The sequence below is a fragment of the Tupaia chinensis genome, unplaced genomic scaffold (assembly GCF_000334495.1).
Source record: "Tupaia chinensis unplaced genomic scaffold, TupChi_1.0 Scaffold000317_1, whole genome shotgun sequence".
Classification (NCBI taxonomy): Eukaryota; Metazoa; Chordata; class Mammalia; order Scandentia; family Tupaiidae; genus Tupaia; species Tupaia belangeri.
In genome coordinates this window covers 1017955-1037779 of record NW_006159810.1, presented here as the reverse complement: position 1 = coordinate 1037779, position 19825 = coordinate 1017955, and the positions used below count along the sequence as shown (strand labels likewise).

At 41.4% G+C, this 19825-nt stretch overlaps 1 protein-coding gene across 1 annotated transcript in view; it reads right to left on the bottom strand.

The window, feature by feature from the left end:
• CRIM1 (cysteine rich transmembrane BMP regulator 1) overlaps positions 1 to 17826 on the bottom strand; it is a 218335-nt gene extending 200509 nt beyond the window's left edge. The window contains exons 1-4 of the mRNA XM_006151377.1: positions 17717 to 17826; positions 16111 to 16254; positions 13648 to 13743; positions 12982 to 13118 (exon numbers count right to left, since the gene is read on the bottom strand). Of these exons, the coding sequence (XP_006151439.1) occupies positions 12982 to 13118; positions 13648 to 13743; positions 16111 to 16254; positions 17717 to 17826 (487 nt within the window). The remainder of the gene's footprint in view (positions 1 to 12981; positions 13119 to 13647; positions 13744 to 16110; positions 16255 to 17716) is intronic.
• Between the last annotated feature and the right edge of the window lie 1999 nt (positions 17827 to 19825).

Below are 19825 nucleotides of genomic sequence, written 5' to 3'. Positions count from 1 at the left end.
GGAGCTAAAGGCCAAGATGAGATGACACGTGACAGCTACAGTCCTGCCTGATCTCAAGGGGGGCAAATGGGGATCAGAACACAGCACTTAGAGGGGAATCCCTCAAACATGGAGTTCTACTCCACTGGAACCCCCAAAAAGGGAGCTGATGAGAAATGATGTCTCAGCCCAAACTGTAAAATGAACAGACTTTTGGGCGAGTCTTGAGATCTACCTCCCCCAGAGCGGTCAGTCCAGCCCTTTCCTGCAGGGTGGGGGTGAGCCTGGAGGGAGCCTGGCAGGATTTGCATGTAGGGACAGCAGTCAACCATTCATCAGCACCAGCCTGATGGATCGGACATGCGGGAAGGAAGGAGGAAAGGGGCTAGGGAAATGGGGGAGGGGAATAAGTGAAGAGGACCCCACTTAGGGCTGCCATTCGTATGTTAGACAAAGTCAGAAAGCATTTGTTAGCCAGGTTCTGTTTCTACAAGACAGTCCATGAAGAAAACGTCTCTGAGTGGTTGAACTCCATTAACTTCAGCTGAATGCTCATCTTTTCTGTCCTCACTGTTTTTGATATGCCAACATCATCCATTGCTTTTAATAAAGCCTTGTGAGTAGGTTGGCAGCAAAGACTAAAGTGATTAATACTGTCCAGCAGAACGATATTCTGATATAGATGGATCTCATTCTAAGCGACTGTATTTATTTAACAAACAAACGAAAAGAACTTCCGACCAACAACTGCTTCCTTTCTATCAGGCAAGGCAAAGATGCAACCCTGAGACTCAGTGCTGACGAGAGAGCAGGCCATCTGGGCAGCGAATTATCTGGAACTAAAATTTAGACGTCCCCCCCAACCCAAGTATGCACTACTCTTCAAAGAAAAGCGTTCCGTGTTTCAGTTAGAGAAATCTACACATTCCCACCACAGTGGGCAGACCGCATTGCCGTCAGGGCTGGACACAAAGGGCCCGAGTTCCTGCACACGAGCGAAGTGCAACACTACAGCAGAAGCAAGCAGACGGCCCATCAAGTGTGCCCTATGACAGTTCTTCCTTTCGTGAAGATCAGATTTTAAACTGACCCCTTCCATTGGAGTGAAACAGATTACCATGGCAAGCAATTGCATATTCTGGTATTCTTTTTATAAAATGATGAAGCCTTTTGATCACCTATAAAATAACCTCCAGACATAAGACCCATCCTGCCCTCATTTGCATCAAAATACATTTATTATCATTTTTAGAAGTTGGATACCAGAGGATGTAATGGCCAAATAAACAATTCTGAAATACACTGAGACCTGAAAAAGAAAAGAGAAGTTATTTAAATCACAACGTACAACTGAATTGGCATGTTAATAAACAGGGCAAACTATTTTGTTTAAGTATATTTACAGCTTACGTTTACTTTTTTTTATAAATAAGATTTTTACTATGCCATATGTAATATTTTAAGAATGTTTTTAGAATAAGAAGTACTTATAAAACACCAATAACTGAGAAAGGACTTCATGTTTGTGTTCCTGTCACTTCCGTGGACATGACCACTTTTTTAAAGACTATCTTTTCTAAGCTGCCATCTCCAGGTCCTGAATCAAAAAGCCAAGTGTGTTTCTCAAGGCATCAGGTCTGGGACTTGAATCACACAGTTGGCCATGAGGGTTCCAGTCGCTTTAACCACCATGCCGCCAGCTGGCCTTAGCATAAACTTTTGAACAACCTTCCTTAAACAAACAAACAAAACAACTGACAGAGTCAGCAGGTGGACTGATGGTTAAGGTGCTAGATTTCCCATATGGCCACTGCAGTTTGTGGCTTGGACCCAGTAGCTTGAAAATCACCCAGATGTGTGTGCATGCCCAAAATCCCAAGGGGAGAATGGAGAAGAAGGGATTGTGGTACAGCCATCCCTGCCCAGGGAGTGCTTTCTCACTTTCCCTCTGGTGACCACAGGCTCCCTATAGCAAAACCTTAAAAAAACAACTTACTTCCTGTTGGAGCTGTGATCTTCACCCCAAGTGTGGCCCAGAAACAAGTGATGCCACCTTTCTCCCACCATCTCCTTCGGACCATGTGGGGACCACTTGTCCTTTCACAGATGAACGGATGAGCAGTAACTTTGAGGACCGACTTCAAACTTAACATCCAATACCAAGAGAGAAACATGCTAGCTGGCACCTGCCTAAGAACTAAATCACTAACAAAAAGCCCTCACAAGCACCTTCTACCACCAATGTGATACAACGATGAAGAAAAATGTCCTGTCATGTACTCATTAGTTTAAAACGTATTTACTAAACAACTGCTGCTTATATGGCTCCATGCTAGGCCCTCAGGGGCTATAAAGACACACAGTGGGCCATTCAATTATAGAGCACCTATCTACCCATCTCCTGCCTTCAATCCAAGCCTAAGTTAGAATGCAAAGTGGACCCCAATGCCCATTACATATGCTGGAGTTTGAAATGTTCCATTAACAATGCATACTAAAACGAAATCATCTTATTAAGCTGTTTTGGCCTTTCAAAATTACCTTGAGAGTTGGTAAATATTAAAGAAACTTCTACAAATCTCTGTGAGGTCTGATTAACAAATCACAGGCACGTGGTATTAACACAGAATTTACTCTTCCACCCCCAAACAGGGAATAAACATCTGCATGCCTTATGATTTACTGCAAACAGACACTACCTGTATGATAAGAGAGACGCGAATCATTATCCCACCTTCTGAATATTACACTTATTCAACAAAACATTTAATGAGCACAGATTACATATAAACCACAGTGTTCAAGATACAATGACAACTGACATTTACTGTGTGCTTCCTATATACCATGCAAGTGATTTATAAGAATGATTCAATTATCCCTCATGACTGCCCAAATGGTATTATCCCACTTTACAGACAGAAAGCTTGACAGAAGTTGAGCAGCTTGGTTGGCCAGGGTAAGGCACCACACATCAAGTAAGTCATTTGACTTGACTGTGAACTAACTTCAGAGCCCAAATTCCCACTAGAACATGGTTTTGCCTCTCATTAATAAAATGTGATTTCTCCCTAAGAAGTTTGTTATGTGGATTTCTCCTGAGGAACACTGTGTCCCTAACACTTTCTGGCCAATGAAAGCGACATGTGCTACTTGTGCAGATGGATAAAATGCCCAAGACTGGGGCGAGTCACTGTCTGAGGAGTGAACAGGGCTCAGGAGGCAGGGCCAGCACCGGGCGTGAGGCCAGTGCCACCGGAGAAGGAAGACAGGTGCCCAGAGAGGAGGAGAGCTGTGGTCGGCCGGCTAGGCAGTGGCCCCCAGTTCCTAACTGTAGAAAGCACCTGTGTGCAGGGATTGGCGAGCTGAGTGAAGGCAGCTGTTGGATGTGGGCCTTTCCAAAGCCATCAGGGTAGAGACCAAGGAAAGGGATTCAGACCTTGTAGAAGGGAAATCGGCAACTAGAGCACAGAGATTCTAAAGATGGGCCTCAGGAACTGCTGCCAGGTCTGCTCTGGAGGGAAGGATGCACGAACACGCAGCGCCTCCAACTCCCACATTCGGCCAACTCTATCCCCAGATGCCGTATGCCTGTAGAATTTACAGAACTGTCTTTTCCCAAGAAGCTTGGTGCTCTTTATTAAAGGGGGTGGAGGGTGGGGAATCAACTCCCACAGCAGTGGGGATGTTGGGTATTTGAATACAAATGCAGAAAGAAAGAAGAAAATCGAAAATCACAGGTGCCCTGGAGACTTGAGATCCACTAAAGGAGATCCAGACAATGAGCAAAGGCCCTTCAGAGCACCAACTGCAAGAGGTAAGTGCAAGCAGCTCTAAACAAATCTATTCACAAACAAATCCAGCCAGCATTTACCCAGCAGGAACCTCTGAGTCTGTGACCTCCCTCAAACTGTATTTATGTCTTCTCCCAGTCTCATATCCCAATATCCAGAAATAAACTCAGAGCTCTCAGAAACCAAACCTCTGCACCTCCAGCTTCATCCGAGTTGGCTGAGTTCCAGGGCTCTGTAAGCAAGGAAACACCTTCCAGCCACACCACCCCACCAATCACCCACCTACTGTTTAAACATTCCCCTTAATACTCAGCTTATGCTGCTCACAGACTTCAAGATCAGCCACAGAACAAAGGAAATACAAATCAATTTCACTATAAGTGGACTTAAACATTCATAGTCACATCATTAAGAAGCTTTTGAAAAGAAAACACTTGCAGTTTTAGTTGATAATAAAGATAAACTGATTAAAGTTTAGCTTGTATTGTATTGGAGACAAGCTATTGATTCCCACCTTTAAATAAAGTTTTATTAATTGGTTACAACAGGAAAGGCCCGAGAGAGGCTCAAGCTTAGGAAAGGCCTAGGCCCCTTCTCTCCCTCTCCCTCCCTCTTTTTGGCTACAGGGTACATGCACTTGTCAGAGGGAGACAGAGAGGGGAAAGCCTCTCCCATGGAAATGGACACACCACAATCCCTCCCCTTTCTCTCTCCCTCTTCTGGGAAGTTTGGGCATACACATACATATGCCGGGTGTATTTCTCAAGCTGTCAGGCCCAGGACTTGAACCGCTAAACTGATTAAAGTTTAGCTTGTATTGTATTGGAGACAAGCTATTGATTCCCACCTTTAAATAAAGTTTTATTAATTGGTTACAACAGGAAAGGCCCGAGAGAGGCTCAAGCTTAGGAAAGGCCTAGGCCCCTTCTCTCCCTCTCCCTCCCTCTTTTTGGCTACAGGGTACATGCACTTGTCAGAGGGAGACAGAGAGGGGAAAGCCTCTCCCATGGAAATGGACACACCACAATCCCTCCCCTTTCTCTCTCCCTCTTCTGGGAAGTTTGGGCATACACATACATATGCCGGGTGTATTTCTCAAGCTGTCAGGCCCAGGACTTGCACCGCTCATTTGGCCATGGGGGATCTTGCTATCTTAACTACCAGGCCACAGAGCCAAGCCCTCTTCTCCCTTTTTCTTAATGGTAGTCAGCTTTCCCACATGGCTTTACTCATTATGCAGGCTCGAGTTAGCATGTGTGTTTTGGTGTGGTTAGGACAGAAGTTGTAAAATATTTGCTTATCTTTGTAGAACAGAAATATCAATTAAACTTTGTACTTTTAAAAATTTTGCACATGTACTAATCTTAGCTATATTATCCCATGATATAACTAAAATTCTACAAATATCCAGAATTAAACGGTTATATTTGATGTGATTTCACCTTCAAATTTTTCCAGTACAAAGTGTGTTCAAAATGTTGGTCAAAAAAGGATTTGTTAAATTCTAGCTGAGCACATGCATTACTACGTTACATACTGTGGCTTGAATTTTAAACGGGCTTTTATTTTCTCTAGCAAGCAGTCAAGGAAATGTACAGTGTGTTCTGGACTGAACACATTGATTGGTATATATCGTACATGAATTACGTTTTTCAAAGATTTACAATTCAGAAACGGTAATTTAATATTAAAGAGGTGATCAAAATTTGTCTTCCTTTGGATAATCCAGAAAGGGCTTACAATTCATACAAAAATATATCTGAAGGCTGGTGATTTTATTTTGCACAGTTTGTACAACTTGGTTTTGAGTGAAAATTTGTATTTGTAAATAAAGACTACAGAAATAAATCTGAAATATTACAACAGGTGCTATATATTTTTGAATATGAAACCAGTGTCTGAGTTGCAAAACTATTAATACTGTATAGATTAATAATAATACAAGAAAAAAGTCTGTTTTCCTAACAGAACCTCAACAAACTCCTGAGAAACACAAATTTTCCCAAACTTTATATGTGCCGCTGAATAACTTCTAGGCCTTTGGTTTTAATTTATAATATGGCAGAAGGAGAAACATATTTTAAATCCTCAGATAAAATTCTTGATAAGAAAGAGCATATGGCATATGCATAGCATACAGACTGAAAATTCATCTTGACGTTAATATCTAGTCCCTATTTAGGATTTGGTTAATTATATCCATCTTTCATACGAAATAAACATTTGTAATCCAATAATATGTGGCAAAAAGCAATAGATTTAAAATGTCTCTGCCTAGTGGGCTGGCTATTTCCATAAAACCTACAGATCGTTAATTTGCTTTACAGAGTTTTAATGCTTTCAGAGTCAATGTCGTCCTGGTGGTAACAAGTACATAAAACCATCAAGAGCCACCATCCTCATGCCGTGATCCTAGACACAAAGGATCAGACGCACAGATCGTGAAGGATGAGGGGATACGACAGTTACAGTCCTTTGCTTGGAGAGCCTAGGCACTAAGGAAAATAAAATTCCATTACACTAGACAGAACTTTTTCTTAAGATCACCTCTGAGAACTACTTTTTTTTTTTTTCTTTTGATACAGTCCTGAAAAGGAGAAAGGAAATGAAGTGAAAAGCTGTAGTCAGTACTACTTAATTACTCAGCGTAAGTCATAATAATGGATGGGCCAGCCTGGTAATGAAATGAACAGCTGGTAATGAAATGAACTGTGGTGCTGGAAGCCACGTGGCCACCTGTGGGTTTGGATCCCTAGATTGGCTTGAAAACATGCTGAGCATGTGCCTGTGGCTGAGACACTGATGACTAGTGAGATCCAGTCAAGGATGCTTCTCTTTCTTTCTTGTACATCTGCTACTGCTGTGACTTTTTCTTTTTTTAAGAATGTTTTTTATTGAACTTTATTTATTTTAATTTAGACAGAGAGGGATGGGGGAGGGAGAGAGTGCGAGAGAGAGTAAGCAAGGAAGTTGCCAGGCTTGGGACTCGAACCATGGTCAGACATGTATGAGTTCAGTGCCGTTAGCCACTACACCACCTGCTGGCCCCATTAAGACAATTAAAAAAAAAAAAACTATAATAATGGCAACTACGTAGCAACACAGGAAAATGCTCCTGATATACTTGAAATGAAAAGAAACATAATACAAGACGCATGGTTAAACAAAAGTATAGAGAGAGAGGAAAATTAGACAACAATATACACAAACACATGAAACTACCTTTTGTGTTTAGAACAAAAGCATTTCGGATAACTCTTTCTCTTCTCTATTTCCCAAACTGTCTAAAAAAGTCAGGCTGCCTTAATAGGTTTCTTACAAAGATAGCAATGGACCCAATATTTGACATCACACATAGCTAGTTATGAGAAATATGTTCAAGAAATAAAACTACAAAGGGGGAAATAAGGTAACACCTTCCTAAGTGATCATTAAAGGAGTCTGGGCTTTCGTCATACACACAAGGCAAGGCCCATTCCCACATGCAAATAAGCTCCAAGAATCCTTGCGTGTGAAAAGTTCTATGACATTTCTATATCGATCATTGTCACTGGTCTACCTTTCTTGACACATGGCATCTCAGAACATCCCTAACTATTAATGTGATGAGTACCTTAGTAATGGCAGAAGACAAGACACAGAAACAAAACGCCAAAGCTCTAAGTAAGCCACTTACGAGACAATCTACATGTATTTATCTATATAAATCAATTATGGCTAGAGACAGATTGTTGTTGAAATTAACAGAATCGAACAGCTCTGATTAGAAAATACTTCCACGGCATGGTGGTACGCACCCCAACACATAGTGGCTGGAGGCTGGAGAGCGTGGCATGGAAACAACACTGTCACAGACTATTATCAGGACAAGTGCATGATGCTATGAGGAATCTTTTTTGTACATGTGTGCACTGCATATGTAGATACATGCATAAGCTGGTACACAAATCATATAATCTGCAACGCGTGCACAGCTGTCTACTCTAACACACGTTTCGTTTCTAGTGTAAGGAATACTGACAAAGTATCTATGTTCCACACGTGCAGACTCTGGGGCGCCTTCCTCCTGCCATTCTGCCAATCCACTAGCTCCTGTAAGGCTCCACTGGTAGGTCATCGGGGATTTCCATTCTCTCAAAAACCCCTGTATTTTTTCTTTCTCACAAATGAGACTTTTTTCTCCCCACATACCATCTCTGAGTCCAACAGATCATGCATAGGTATGATTACAATCCAATGATGGATAACGAGCTGGCTCTGAGAGGCTCTTGTCAAGTGTAGGGCAACCCAGCTACCTGTGCTGCTGAATGTGGTCTTTGCTGCTTGTTCTACAGACCTCTTCTCCTGGTCTCTTCTTCCAGGAAGTCTATTTTTCATAAAAACCTAAACATTTACCTTGGCTTACAGTCGTGGTTCCTAGTACTCTCCTCCATTCATTTATTTTTCTAAAGTCTGAGAAGTGTTCTATTCCAGCAGCAAGAACCACTCTGGGCCCTTTACCCACCTGCACAGGTTTTGAGAGCCACAGATTTCTCGTTTTGGCAGTATTTGCCATCAAGTCCAATACTGCTGATAAAGTCTGAGAGAAGGCAACACTCAAAGGAGAACACCTCTGTCCCAAACCGAGGCTTATTTTTAAGCCTTTCATAGTAATGAAGCAACAAAAAAGTTAAAAATATACTCTTAAAAAAAGTTACAGGAAAATCTTCAAAGGGCCCTCGATAATTGACCTTACTTAGAATTTCGCTTTTCTTGGTAAGCACTACGGATGAAGAGCTCTATCAGCTGTACCTTTACTTAAATATCAATTTCGGTTTCCCATCTCTTACTTTTCCCAAAACTTTTATAACAACAGGTGGTGATCAACCAAAGGATGGAAAGTGGGCTCCTGGAAAAGTCAACAACCTGGGCACTAACATTACCAGCAATTCCCTTGAGATACAAGATGGCATTTTAAACCGGAGAAAGTTGCAAAGGATGCAGCACAGGCGTCGAAATTAAACCTGCCCTAAGAAAATGGGGTGCAAAATAGCAGACATGTAGAATAAACAAGTCTAATGATCCAATGTACAGCATGAGGACTCAAGTTAATGAGACCACACTATATTAGAGAGTTTTGTTTAAAAGGTAGATTTTAGCTGCTCTTGTCACCAAAAATAGTAACTATGTAAGATAAAAGATTTGCCATCAGCCTCACTACAGTTACCATTGTACTAACTACATGTATCTATGTGTGTCTATACTATCCCCTAACAGCATGTTTTAAAGCCTCAAATATATACAATAGTTTCTTTTTAAAAACAAAAAAATAAAATGGGGTTCTCAGAGTACATTAATTGAGGTTGTAAAATGGCATCTGCATTTGACCTTATATCCAAGATAACTTTGTATCTATGATTCTGTGTACTTTAACTTACCCAAACCTCTCTACTCTCCTAACCTGAAGGTTTAAGGCCAAATGTATCATCCATTGTATCATCCATCAGTTGTAATTTGCTACTGTATCCGTAAGTGTCCAATGTTTTAACTCTGTCTTAATTTGTAAACCTCTTTAAGACCTTTGAAAAACAGTAACTGCTACAGGAGGAAAAACAACTTCACACTGCTAAATAACAACAAATTGGGGCTCTAGCCACTAATCGTCCAAAATCCCTCTGTCCCTGAAGTCATAGGGTTTGGGGCTAATCCAAGTGGGATTTTGCGTTCCTGAATTCCTTATTCTGCATTCCTATGGACTTCCTGTTCAAACCATTGTAAGGCATTTTTATTATTCACAGTCACAAACTTCCACCCTCATGCTGTTGGTTTAGGGTTTCCTCCCCCAAAGAAACTGTACAGTTACATTCCTTAGGGCATCTGGATATCTCCCGAAGCAGTTAAGCAGACCGCATCACTCATCATGCTTAGCACTGGCAAGTCTGAACAGTCCGTCCAGGTTTGTGAAACTCAACTGTCTGATTAGTTAACACACATGCTTAAGACATAATCCTAGGTTTGGTGAGAATCCGGAATTTGGTTTTACTATCAAGTATTCATATGGTCATTTGAAGTGTGTTTATAAAACAATTCATAATCGTTTATCCGTCACTGTTTATAAGCATCGGATCATCACCGTAGCATCTTGACGGCTCAGTGCACCAGATCCCTGGCAGTACAGAGACGTTTACAAGAAACCACCCACGAGGAAAATTCTTACAAGCTGATGAGGGCTTAGTGAATGAAAGATGACACCTTTATGACAAAGGAGTGAGAAGAAAAGTCCTCACAAGTAAAAATTACCTTCAAATATTTGCCAAAATAAATACAGCTGAAACAAACCCATCATGGAAAAGTTAAAAAAAAAAAAAGTCTAAAGCTGACTGGGGTGGGCATGGCTAACCAGTCTTGAGCTTTCTTTTGCTAGGATCTGACTTCTCACTGGGTTTCTCTTAACAGGTAGTGTCATTCATTGCAGTTTCCACAGTTCGAACCAAACAGTAGAGATGGAAAAGTTTTTGTTTATTATCTTGGATGACCTTGAGTCTAGATTTAGTCAACAAATGCTCATTGAGTTCTCCCTGTGTGCCAAGCGCCAGAATAACACACAATCCTGGCACTCAAGTGGATCACAATGAGGCAGGGAGACAGAAATGTGAACTCTAACACTGTGAAAGGTGCTATACAAGCGAAGGAGACAACACTATTTATGGGCACTGGGGGCTAGGGGGATGGCATTACTTTTCCCTGGGCAGGGCAGGAAGGCTTCACAAAAGGAAACGGCTTAAAGTGGTAGGGCCAGAAGGATGAGAATACAACACACCCCATTTGCCAGTTGCTGGTCCTGCCCCCATGCTTTTGGCTGTACAAGATAACAGAAGGTACGTATTGACCATATCTCCTAATTTTCTGAGTTCTCAAAGGATCTTTGCCTGAGATAAATTGAAATCAAGTCAGAAAACCTCAAACTTTTAAGAGCAAAATAGTAAGGTCTTTAATTTAGGAGTCTAATTTTCCCTTACCTGTGGGCTTTTTAGTAATAATATGTAAATTGCTAAGGCCCTATGGGGAGTTAAATGCTGATTATTCTAAAATTAGAAATAGAGTTGGAATAACAGTGCACCTAAATAAATCCCCTCTAAAGAAAACAAAGGCAAACAAAACTCAGTTCACGTTCTCCCTTTGCTAACACAGGTGGTCACCTTTAGTCTTCTCTGTCCTTTTAGCTCTTAATACCTTCTACTTTTCCACTCTTTCAATGAATACTATCACCCAAGTATTTCTGACTCATGGGCATACACTTACACATTCACACACAATTTAAAAAAATATAATACATGGGCTATTTTCAGTGCCAAATGCAGTGGTAATTATGTATTTCTTTGGGACATGTTTTAAGGTATTAAAGCATGTAAACACTTTCTCTCTCTCAAGTTTTCCTGGCCTCTGTTGGCAGGGCGTCCTTTCTTTGGTCCTCTTCTTTCCAAAGGATTTAATATAATTTACTGACTAGGTAGTCGATAAACCTGACTGCTTCTCCCAGTAATTTCTGAAGATAATTTCATCTCCTTCCAACAACACCAACAACAAAAACACCTCTGGCTTTTTTTATTTTGCATATTTCCATACAGAGATCTTCCGTTTCTCATTCTAACTTTCCGCTCTTTCTTCCTGTTGTCATCTAAAATTCCTACGTTACGTTCTAAAACCATGCTTAAAGATAGCCTGCTATAAATCATCCTACATTGCCTTAAGAATATAACTTTTATCCTAATCACCAAGAAATGAAATAAGTCAGTAGCATTCCTGAGCTCTCCCTGCCCACCTACAGGTAGCCCAACTAGGTAGCTGAAAGGTCAAAGTGCTTTCATTGAAACTGTTCTTTTTTCAAACGTAGTAAGTCAAATATGTATAGCCTTTATTTATTAAGAAGTCATTTTTCAGTTTGCTGATCTACAGAGTAAATATTACATTTTACTGGCTTCAAGCTGGCAGGCTGTTCCAGCACATTCGTAATACAATGCAAAGTAGTCTTTGTGTTGAACCCTCAGTAACTGAACACACACCCACACACACCCTACCTTCAAAGGCACAAAGTTAACTACATACTGAATGAAGGAATTATTTCTGTGTTCTGTCTCTCAAAGATACTTCTATAACTATAATATATCAACTCAGGGGCCCAGTTTCAGATGCTACAAAAATTTTTTTTCTGTCCTGGGCACAAGTTTTTAGGCCAGTGATTTAACTGTGAGTAAAGACCTTTGTTCAATGAATTTTTATCATTTTTTGACCCATTCTCATATCCCTTGACACCAAACGAATCTGATATGCTGACAAACGCTTCTTCTCCAAACATCTCTCAGAACTTCTGCCATTAGAGCAGACAGTTATTGGAAGAGGTCCTTACAGAGGATTTGATACTCAGTGCCAACTTCTGTAATGGCTGGGACACAGACAGCTGGAGAGCGGCATGCAACCATGTAGGAGAGAATGTGGAGGCGCATGGAAAGACTACTGGAAAGCATCTTTCCAATGGCTTCCAGAACCTTGGAGATCCAGCCAGCACTGATCTGCCAGAGATGGAAGGGCCAAACCACAGCGCAGAGCCATGGGCAAGGGAGGTATCTAATTGACCTTCTAGCACAGACTCACTACAGCAAAGACCCACTGCACTCCTTGGCTACTTCCAAGAGAGAAGTGCTGAGACACAGACATCCTGTCCCTGTCACTGAAATGTCCTATGCTAATATGCACCAGTCAAGCAGGAAAAAAAGCATATGAAGACCTATTTCTATACTGAAGAAGCATAAGGGGGAGCCTATCTTAGGCAAAAGCTCACCTTAGTAAATTAACACCACCAGTCCCTCAATGGCTATTTTAGAACATCTAATAGTATTAGCTATCCAGAAATCCAGCCGGAAAGTGAGATGACAAGATCCAGAACAAGACTTGGTTGTGGATATCATCTTTATAAGGAAAACCAAAGGAAAGAAAGAGCAAGCCATAGTACAATATAAAATGTACATTATCTCTGAACGTTTCAAAAGTTTTACAGATTAGGGGGAAAAAAACATTTTGGAGGATGAAAAGCAGATATTATAGAAAACTAAAAATTAAGTTCATATAGCTAAGAATTGGTGGCTTAGGTCATTGAATTGGAAGTGAGAATGGTGGGAGAAAGCCACATAAGCATTAGCTACTGAGTTTTCTCATGTCACATACTCCCAACCGGAGTACTTGGCACTCTGCACATTGAAGAATGAATCGATGTCCAACTGAAGGCTGCTCTTGGCAGAACGGTAATATCCACAAGGCAAAGGAAGTTGATTGCTGGTATTTGCTGAAAGCTGTGCTGAACCTCGCAGTCTTTGGAATAATATGGGTTACATCAAGTTCCAGGGTCACAGGTTCTCGCCACCTAACCGTGTTAGATGCCCTGTCACTCACTGGGTAGCAAGCAAAGGAAGGGTGAGGTTTCCAGACCCCAAGAGACAACTTTGCAAGTGATCTCTACTAATAAATACTTAGTGAAGATCTGTGGTCCCATACAGGCAGAGAGCTTTCTGGGGGGCCACTCAGTGACACAGCGTGTCCCGCAGGGCATCGACTGAGGCGCCCATGTGCCTCTCTCAGCCAGTGACCCCCTTTTACACACTATTACTGTTATGTTTCTTTAAATTTGGTCTGCTCCTTAAGGAAACTCCCTGGCAAGTGAAAACAGCAGCAAAGGTAAAAGAATGTGGAGAATTTGGCCTCCTCCTGCACTATTAGGAAGAGCAACAATTACTCAACTCTCTCCTAGTGTCAAGAGGCAGAAAGGAGCATGTGAATTGGGGCAAGTTTTGGCCTGTCTTTGCTCAAGCTTCTCCCTTTGCAGTCTCTGTCACTTACCTACCTCACAGCCATCATAATGAATGAAGTAAACGAGGAAAATGGAGAACGTGAAGGCCGCGGGACAGCACAGACATTCAAGGGAGGTGTAAGGTCTACCCTGAATCCCATGAGGTCACCGGTGATAGGGGTCGAGATGACAGCATTTAGAAGATGTCACGAACTACGCTGTGCCACCTCTTCTGCCTCCTGACGAACAGAACCATGAACCAACTCTTGATCTTTTCCTCTATGCCCTTCCGTCTACAGCACCTGGCAAAGAGTCATGGAGACACGGCCGCTTTTTCCTTTCCTGGCTCGGCAAACACAAGGTAATATTTGACTCCTGCCCAGCACTTCTAGGTCATAAAAACATAGATCTTATGACCAGAAGGGGCCTTAAGATATCTGATTCAGTTCCCCTGCCTTCAGGTAGGTTACTAATTCTCTTTTGACAAATTAAGGGAGAATGAAGTCAGGGGAAGTTGAGGAAGAGATTTAAGTCACTTAATAAAGAGATGAGTGAGAATCCAGAAGCCAAGGCTTTTTTCCCTCCTTTTATCTTGCTATTTCTATATACAAGAACTTTGTGATACTTATCTTTCTGAGCAGCCTCAACTCTTTTCTGAAGCAAATTAGGATACAAATACATTCACTCTGGATTAAAACACGGAAACATATTTGGTCTTTACTTTTTCTGTCACAAGAAGTGGTAACAACTTTTCTTAAAATCTGCCTGAAATGTGAGAACTCAGTGGTTCTAAAAAGTGCACAGGATACCTTTTTAATTTTTAAAGATTTACCTTTACTGATTGATTTTTAATTTCAACAGAGAGGGATAGAGTGAACAAGTGAGACAGGGAGGGGAAGCAAGCCACTAGGTCTGGGATTCAAACCACAGTTGGCCCAGTGAGAGTCCTGCATCCCCAACCACCAAGTCACCTGCTGACCCCCTACTCATTTCTAAACCATCAGGAAAATTCCTTTTTCAGTTTCCAGAGATAAAGCTGCCTAAAATCCATCCTTTTCCCTCACTCAGACTATAAATACCCACAACCTTTATAAAAGCAAAGCTCCCAACTATGGAAAGCAAGACGAAGTTTGTTCTCAAGATCTGCATTTCCATGATGGAATGTCCTGCCCCCGTAGAGTTATAAACACACACTCTGGAGGGGACTGAGCCCACACACCCATGTAAGACTCCTCAAACGTCAGAGTCTGCAGTGGTCCAGCTAATTCTTCAGAGTGTCTAATCCAGGCAAACATCCTCCAGATAGCTTTGTCTTATTTTGGTAGGTTTTTCCGGAGTCTTCAAAAAAGGTACCACCATTCTCCAACACCGAGATGCCTTTTGTTTTGTCGCAGCTGTGAACCGTTTCACTGTGGCCTCTGGATAAGAAGCTAAATAAGTTACCTCTTGTAGACTGGGACGCTGCGGGCTCAGGTTTCATTCTGCCCTGCCAGAAATTCCTTTCTGTTTTGAATCTGAGATGTTTGTTTATGGTTTTTGTTTTGAAATGCTAAATACGACAGGCATCATCTCTAGTTACAGCCTATATCTTTTTTTTTTTTTTTTTCTGGCCATGACCATAGTAACCGTTGCTAAGGACTTTGCTAAAACTTCCACAGAGTAGACTTCAAGTTCTCTTCTTAGGAACTTGAAATGTGAAATGACAACACGTTAAAATATAATTAACATTTAGTTTGTTTCTTAAATATTCGTAAGACAAATATTCTCAGTATATTTCAAATCAGGGTGTTATTTTTGGCTCTAACTTAAAAAGGAAAAAACCTGAAACTATTTTTGAAGTTTTTTTCATCTTGCTTGTAGGTTACACATTTAGATACCAGCACTATAATGATAGGTACCAAAAGAGTTTCTTGGGGGAAAAAAATCCAATTTTTTTCTATATGATAATAAGGCTTGGCTGTCAAGAAGAAAAGAGTTTTAAACTACTGATACCAAGGATTTTAGCTTCATTATGTTTTTTTCTTCTTGTTCTACAATAACCAATATAAAGCATGCACTTTGTGAATTCTCAGTCAATACTTACTAGATCAACATGATTCATAGTTCCAGGCATGAAGGAAAGACAGTTAAGAATATGTAATCTGGGGCTGGCAGGCAGTATGGTGGTTAGGGTGCTAGACTCCCACATAACTGACCATGGTTCAAATCCCAGACCTGGCAACTTGCTTTCTCACGTTTCGGCTGCCTCTCTCTGATGACTACAGCAAGTGAAAAAAAGTAATAAAAATAAACCATTCTTAAAAAAAATTATATGTAGTTCTGTTCTCTAAAGAATGACCTAAAGGCATAAGCATGCCAGAAATATTCATTCTAGGTGCTCTTTCTAGCCTTCCACTGCACAATACACCCTCCAGAGATAACACAATGCAAATCCATGGTAAACCTGTAGTATGAGTGCATGAGATGGACTGATGCCTGGGATCTAGAACAGCAATGCAGATGTACTCTGACCCTCACACCATCTGCTCATCCACAAGGCCACAGTGGTCTTTGCACCCAGTGAGGCCTGCTGCCACCTCCTTGGTATTTCCAACAAAGTATCTTAAGCTTGCTTTTGTGATACTCCTGGAGTCTTCAATGTCTCTAGTGATGTCCAAAAACCTACCGAAAACTTGTAACGATGAAAGGAGATTAGTTCACTGTCATGAAACCATATGCCATGATCGTAAGTGGTCACCTTTTCAAAAACATGTCAATTTGAAACAACTCTTTGGAAGGACTCAAATCGTACAATCAAGCAAAAGAGCTCTCCTCTCAAGATTTAGTTAGGTATGGAGAAGATACGAGTGTATTCACGAAGCTGATTTTTCCTTTTTATTCATGACAGAGAGCATGTGCATTTATTTTAGAGAGAGGAGCACACTCCCCAGGGCCTCACCACTCAGTGATCCCCTTTCCCCAGCAGTCCAGCTCCTCAGGATCTTGGGCCCATGCGTGCATCTGGCAGTTTTCAGGCTGAACTGTGGTCAGCCATATGGCTTCCAGCAATGCAGTTTAGTCTATCACTAAGCTGGGCCCACAAGCTGATTTTTAAACTCACATAGAAAGCTAACAAAGAAGAAAAGAAGGAAGGATGAGAAGTAGAATGGAAATTAGAATTAGTGTTAATTACCTTCTCAAAGTCTATTTGGTTTTCTTTGGCTAGCAATTATACACATATGTATAACCTTTATATATAATCTTACCCATCTATGTGATCATATAGATGAGGGAAATTCAAAAAGTTCATGGGAAAAATGAAATTTAAAGATAAAAATAAATAATACATAATGTTTCAACATAAGTTCCATCAAATTCAAGGGTTTTTTTTGTTTGTTTGTTTGTTTTTTTTGTAAAATGATGACACCAGCTGCTTAGTCCTCCCCTAAAGAACTAAAGATACTGGGAATTTGCCATTGTCAATGTCTCTTTTACATTACTAGCCGAAGAAAAATGGGTGTCTTTTGAAGGTATTTTAAGATTAGGAAACAAGGGCTGGGTCAGCGGTGCTGCTCAAGCAATGCTCAAGCCATAGAGAAGATCACAGGTGCAGTTCTCTAGTCAACCGGGACACTCCAGGAACATGTGCCTATCGTTCATTTACGTTTTTGCCATAGGGCGCTTATACTTGCCAAAGAGGAGAGAGACAAAGAGAAGGAAAGTGAGATATCACCCCCGCCTCCCACCCAGGGGTGATGGTCATGCTGCGATCATTCTCCCCACAGGAGTTTGGACACATACGCACACATGCCCAGCATGATTTCCAAGCCACTGGGTGTGGGACTCCCACCATAGCTGGCCATGTGGGAATCCAGCTGCCTTAACCACCACGCCACCTGCTGGCCCCAACATCCTAGGAAGACTGGTCTGGTTGGGGGGGTAGGGTGCAGGAGGCAGAAGAGATTACAACTTGCGACCCTATTGGGGGGCTTGTCTTTCACTTTCTCTCACACATTCATGAAAGAAATAGTATATCTAAAAGAAAAAAATATTAGAAAACAAAAAAGGATTCAGAAGGAGCCAAAGCAGGGTGGAAAGGTGTATGTCTAATGATTTCCTATCAAAACTCACAAATTGCCCTTACTTGATGAGAGGAGTGAGCAGGAACATGATCATGGAGAAGAAGGACTCTCTGGTAAAATGTTCCTGGATATTTTCTGCTAAAGCTTCAGCTAACTTTATCAAAATACCCATGGTAAGCAAATGTTATTCTCCAGCCCTCGAGAAAAATCAACAAGCAAAATGCTTTGAGCATCTCCTCCCAAAAAAACCTGTTGTCATGACTTTTGCTCTTGACAGGTCCACTTTTGCTCTGGCTGGACCACTTCCACCTCTTGGTAGTCACGCTTCGATTGTGCATTGTCTTCGGGACCATACTGGTAAAGCCATGTGTCATTCCCTGTTACAATCCTTCCAAGAAATACTTTAGGATCTTGACCCCACTTGTTTACAACTTCCACTGAAAGCTCTGCAAGTCTCATCTGCAGTTGGTCTGCAGACCAAAAGGGTCTGAGTGCAACCCTTTTGGCACCACTGAGTAGAAAGTTTGCTCAACTTTAGTTTTTCAGACAGAACTGTGTAAGCTGAACCTACTGCGATGTCTATGATGTTGGCTACTGTTTCTTGTTGCCTACTGTTAATTGTCAGTCCTCTCCAATTAATGCACAAACAGAATTTTTTTCCTCAAATATGGATGAGGATGGTCTGTCACTATGAGCATTTTTTTTTTTTTTTGAGAGATTTTTGCTATAGGGTGTGTGTGCTCACCAGAGAGATAGAAAGTGAGAAATCACCCTCCAGGGAGGGGATGCCATGCCGCAATCCCTTCTCCTCTGTTGTCCTCTTGGGTTTTGGGGCACACATGCATACATGCCTGGCTTGAGTTTTAAGCCTCCGGGACTGGGACTCAAACCACGGTCGGCCATATGGGAGTCCAGAGACGTAATCACTATGCCATCTGCTGGTCTCATGAGCATCACTTTAAACGTCATCTAGTCCCTTCTAAAAACAAGTTACTTGTCTGTAAACTACTGATTTCTACGAGGGCATTGTCTCTATAAACTTTTTGTAAAGCATTAATGATTTCATCATTCTCGCACTGAAGTTTAACCATAAATCTCAAGTTTGTTTTTGTTTAAATTTTTAGCAGAATTCATGTTGCTCTGATAGGGATCACTTTAAAACTGATGTCTTATCCTTAGTGCCTCAAGCTAGATCTTGTTTGGATATGTTATAACAAGTAAGTATGTGTTTATTTTGGTGCAAAATTTCTCTAAAATCCACGCAGAGTTTAATAACACACATCTTCTGTGAACTTTTTGGAGCCCCACTACAATATTTACTAGATAGAAAGCTATTCATACGTCACTTTCACAGATGAGGAAGCTAAAGCCCAGAAAAACAAGGCAAGCTAATCTCACAGTTAAAAAATAACAGAGCTGAGAGCTGAACATAGGTTTGTCTAGCCCCAAGGTCCATCTTCTTTTTTTCCCCCTTCATTTCTTCCATGACAGAAAGAGAGAAAGAGACAGAGAGAGAGAGAGAGAGAGCACCCCCAAGACGGTTCTGATGCCCAGTTCACCCTTGGCTTCAGCTAACCCATGCCAGACCCCAGCATGGCCACACACGTGCCCAGCATTCTCAAGGAGTTCTCTGGATATGAACCCAGAACCTTCCTAGGTGGGTCAAACTCACAGTGTCATGTTTTACCTTCTGTGCCATCATCTGGCTCATTTTCTTTTGTTTAAAACATCCTGCATGAGAGGAGTGAGGGAAAAAGAAAGAGGAGACCCTCAGATCTTGCTCGCTGCTGTACCCTGCACTAAATATTTTCTGCTGGTCAAAGTCCAAGTTAGGGCCTCTCCAAGTGGTTCCCAACATGCTGAGAACTCCTCACCTCTGGTCTTACGATCCTGAACAGTACTGAACTGTTTCAGTTTTCTCTACCACTAGACCATGGCCTCTGGGAAACCAGGGCCCACATCTTATTATTGTGACTGAAAAATAATTATTACAATAGCAGGTAACGTTTCTTGAGTCTTTTTATATGTCACACTCTAGTGCTACATGCTTTACCCACACTACTGATGCTTTCTGCTACGTTAGGGGTGGGCTCAAGACCAGCAGCAATGGCATCACCGGGGAGTTTGTTTCACCTGGGAATTTGTTAATTACCTAATCACAGGCTCCATCC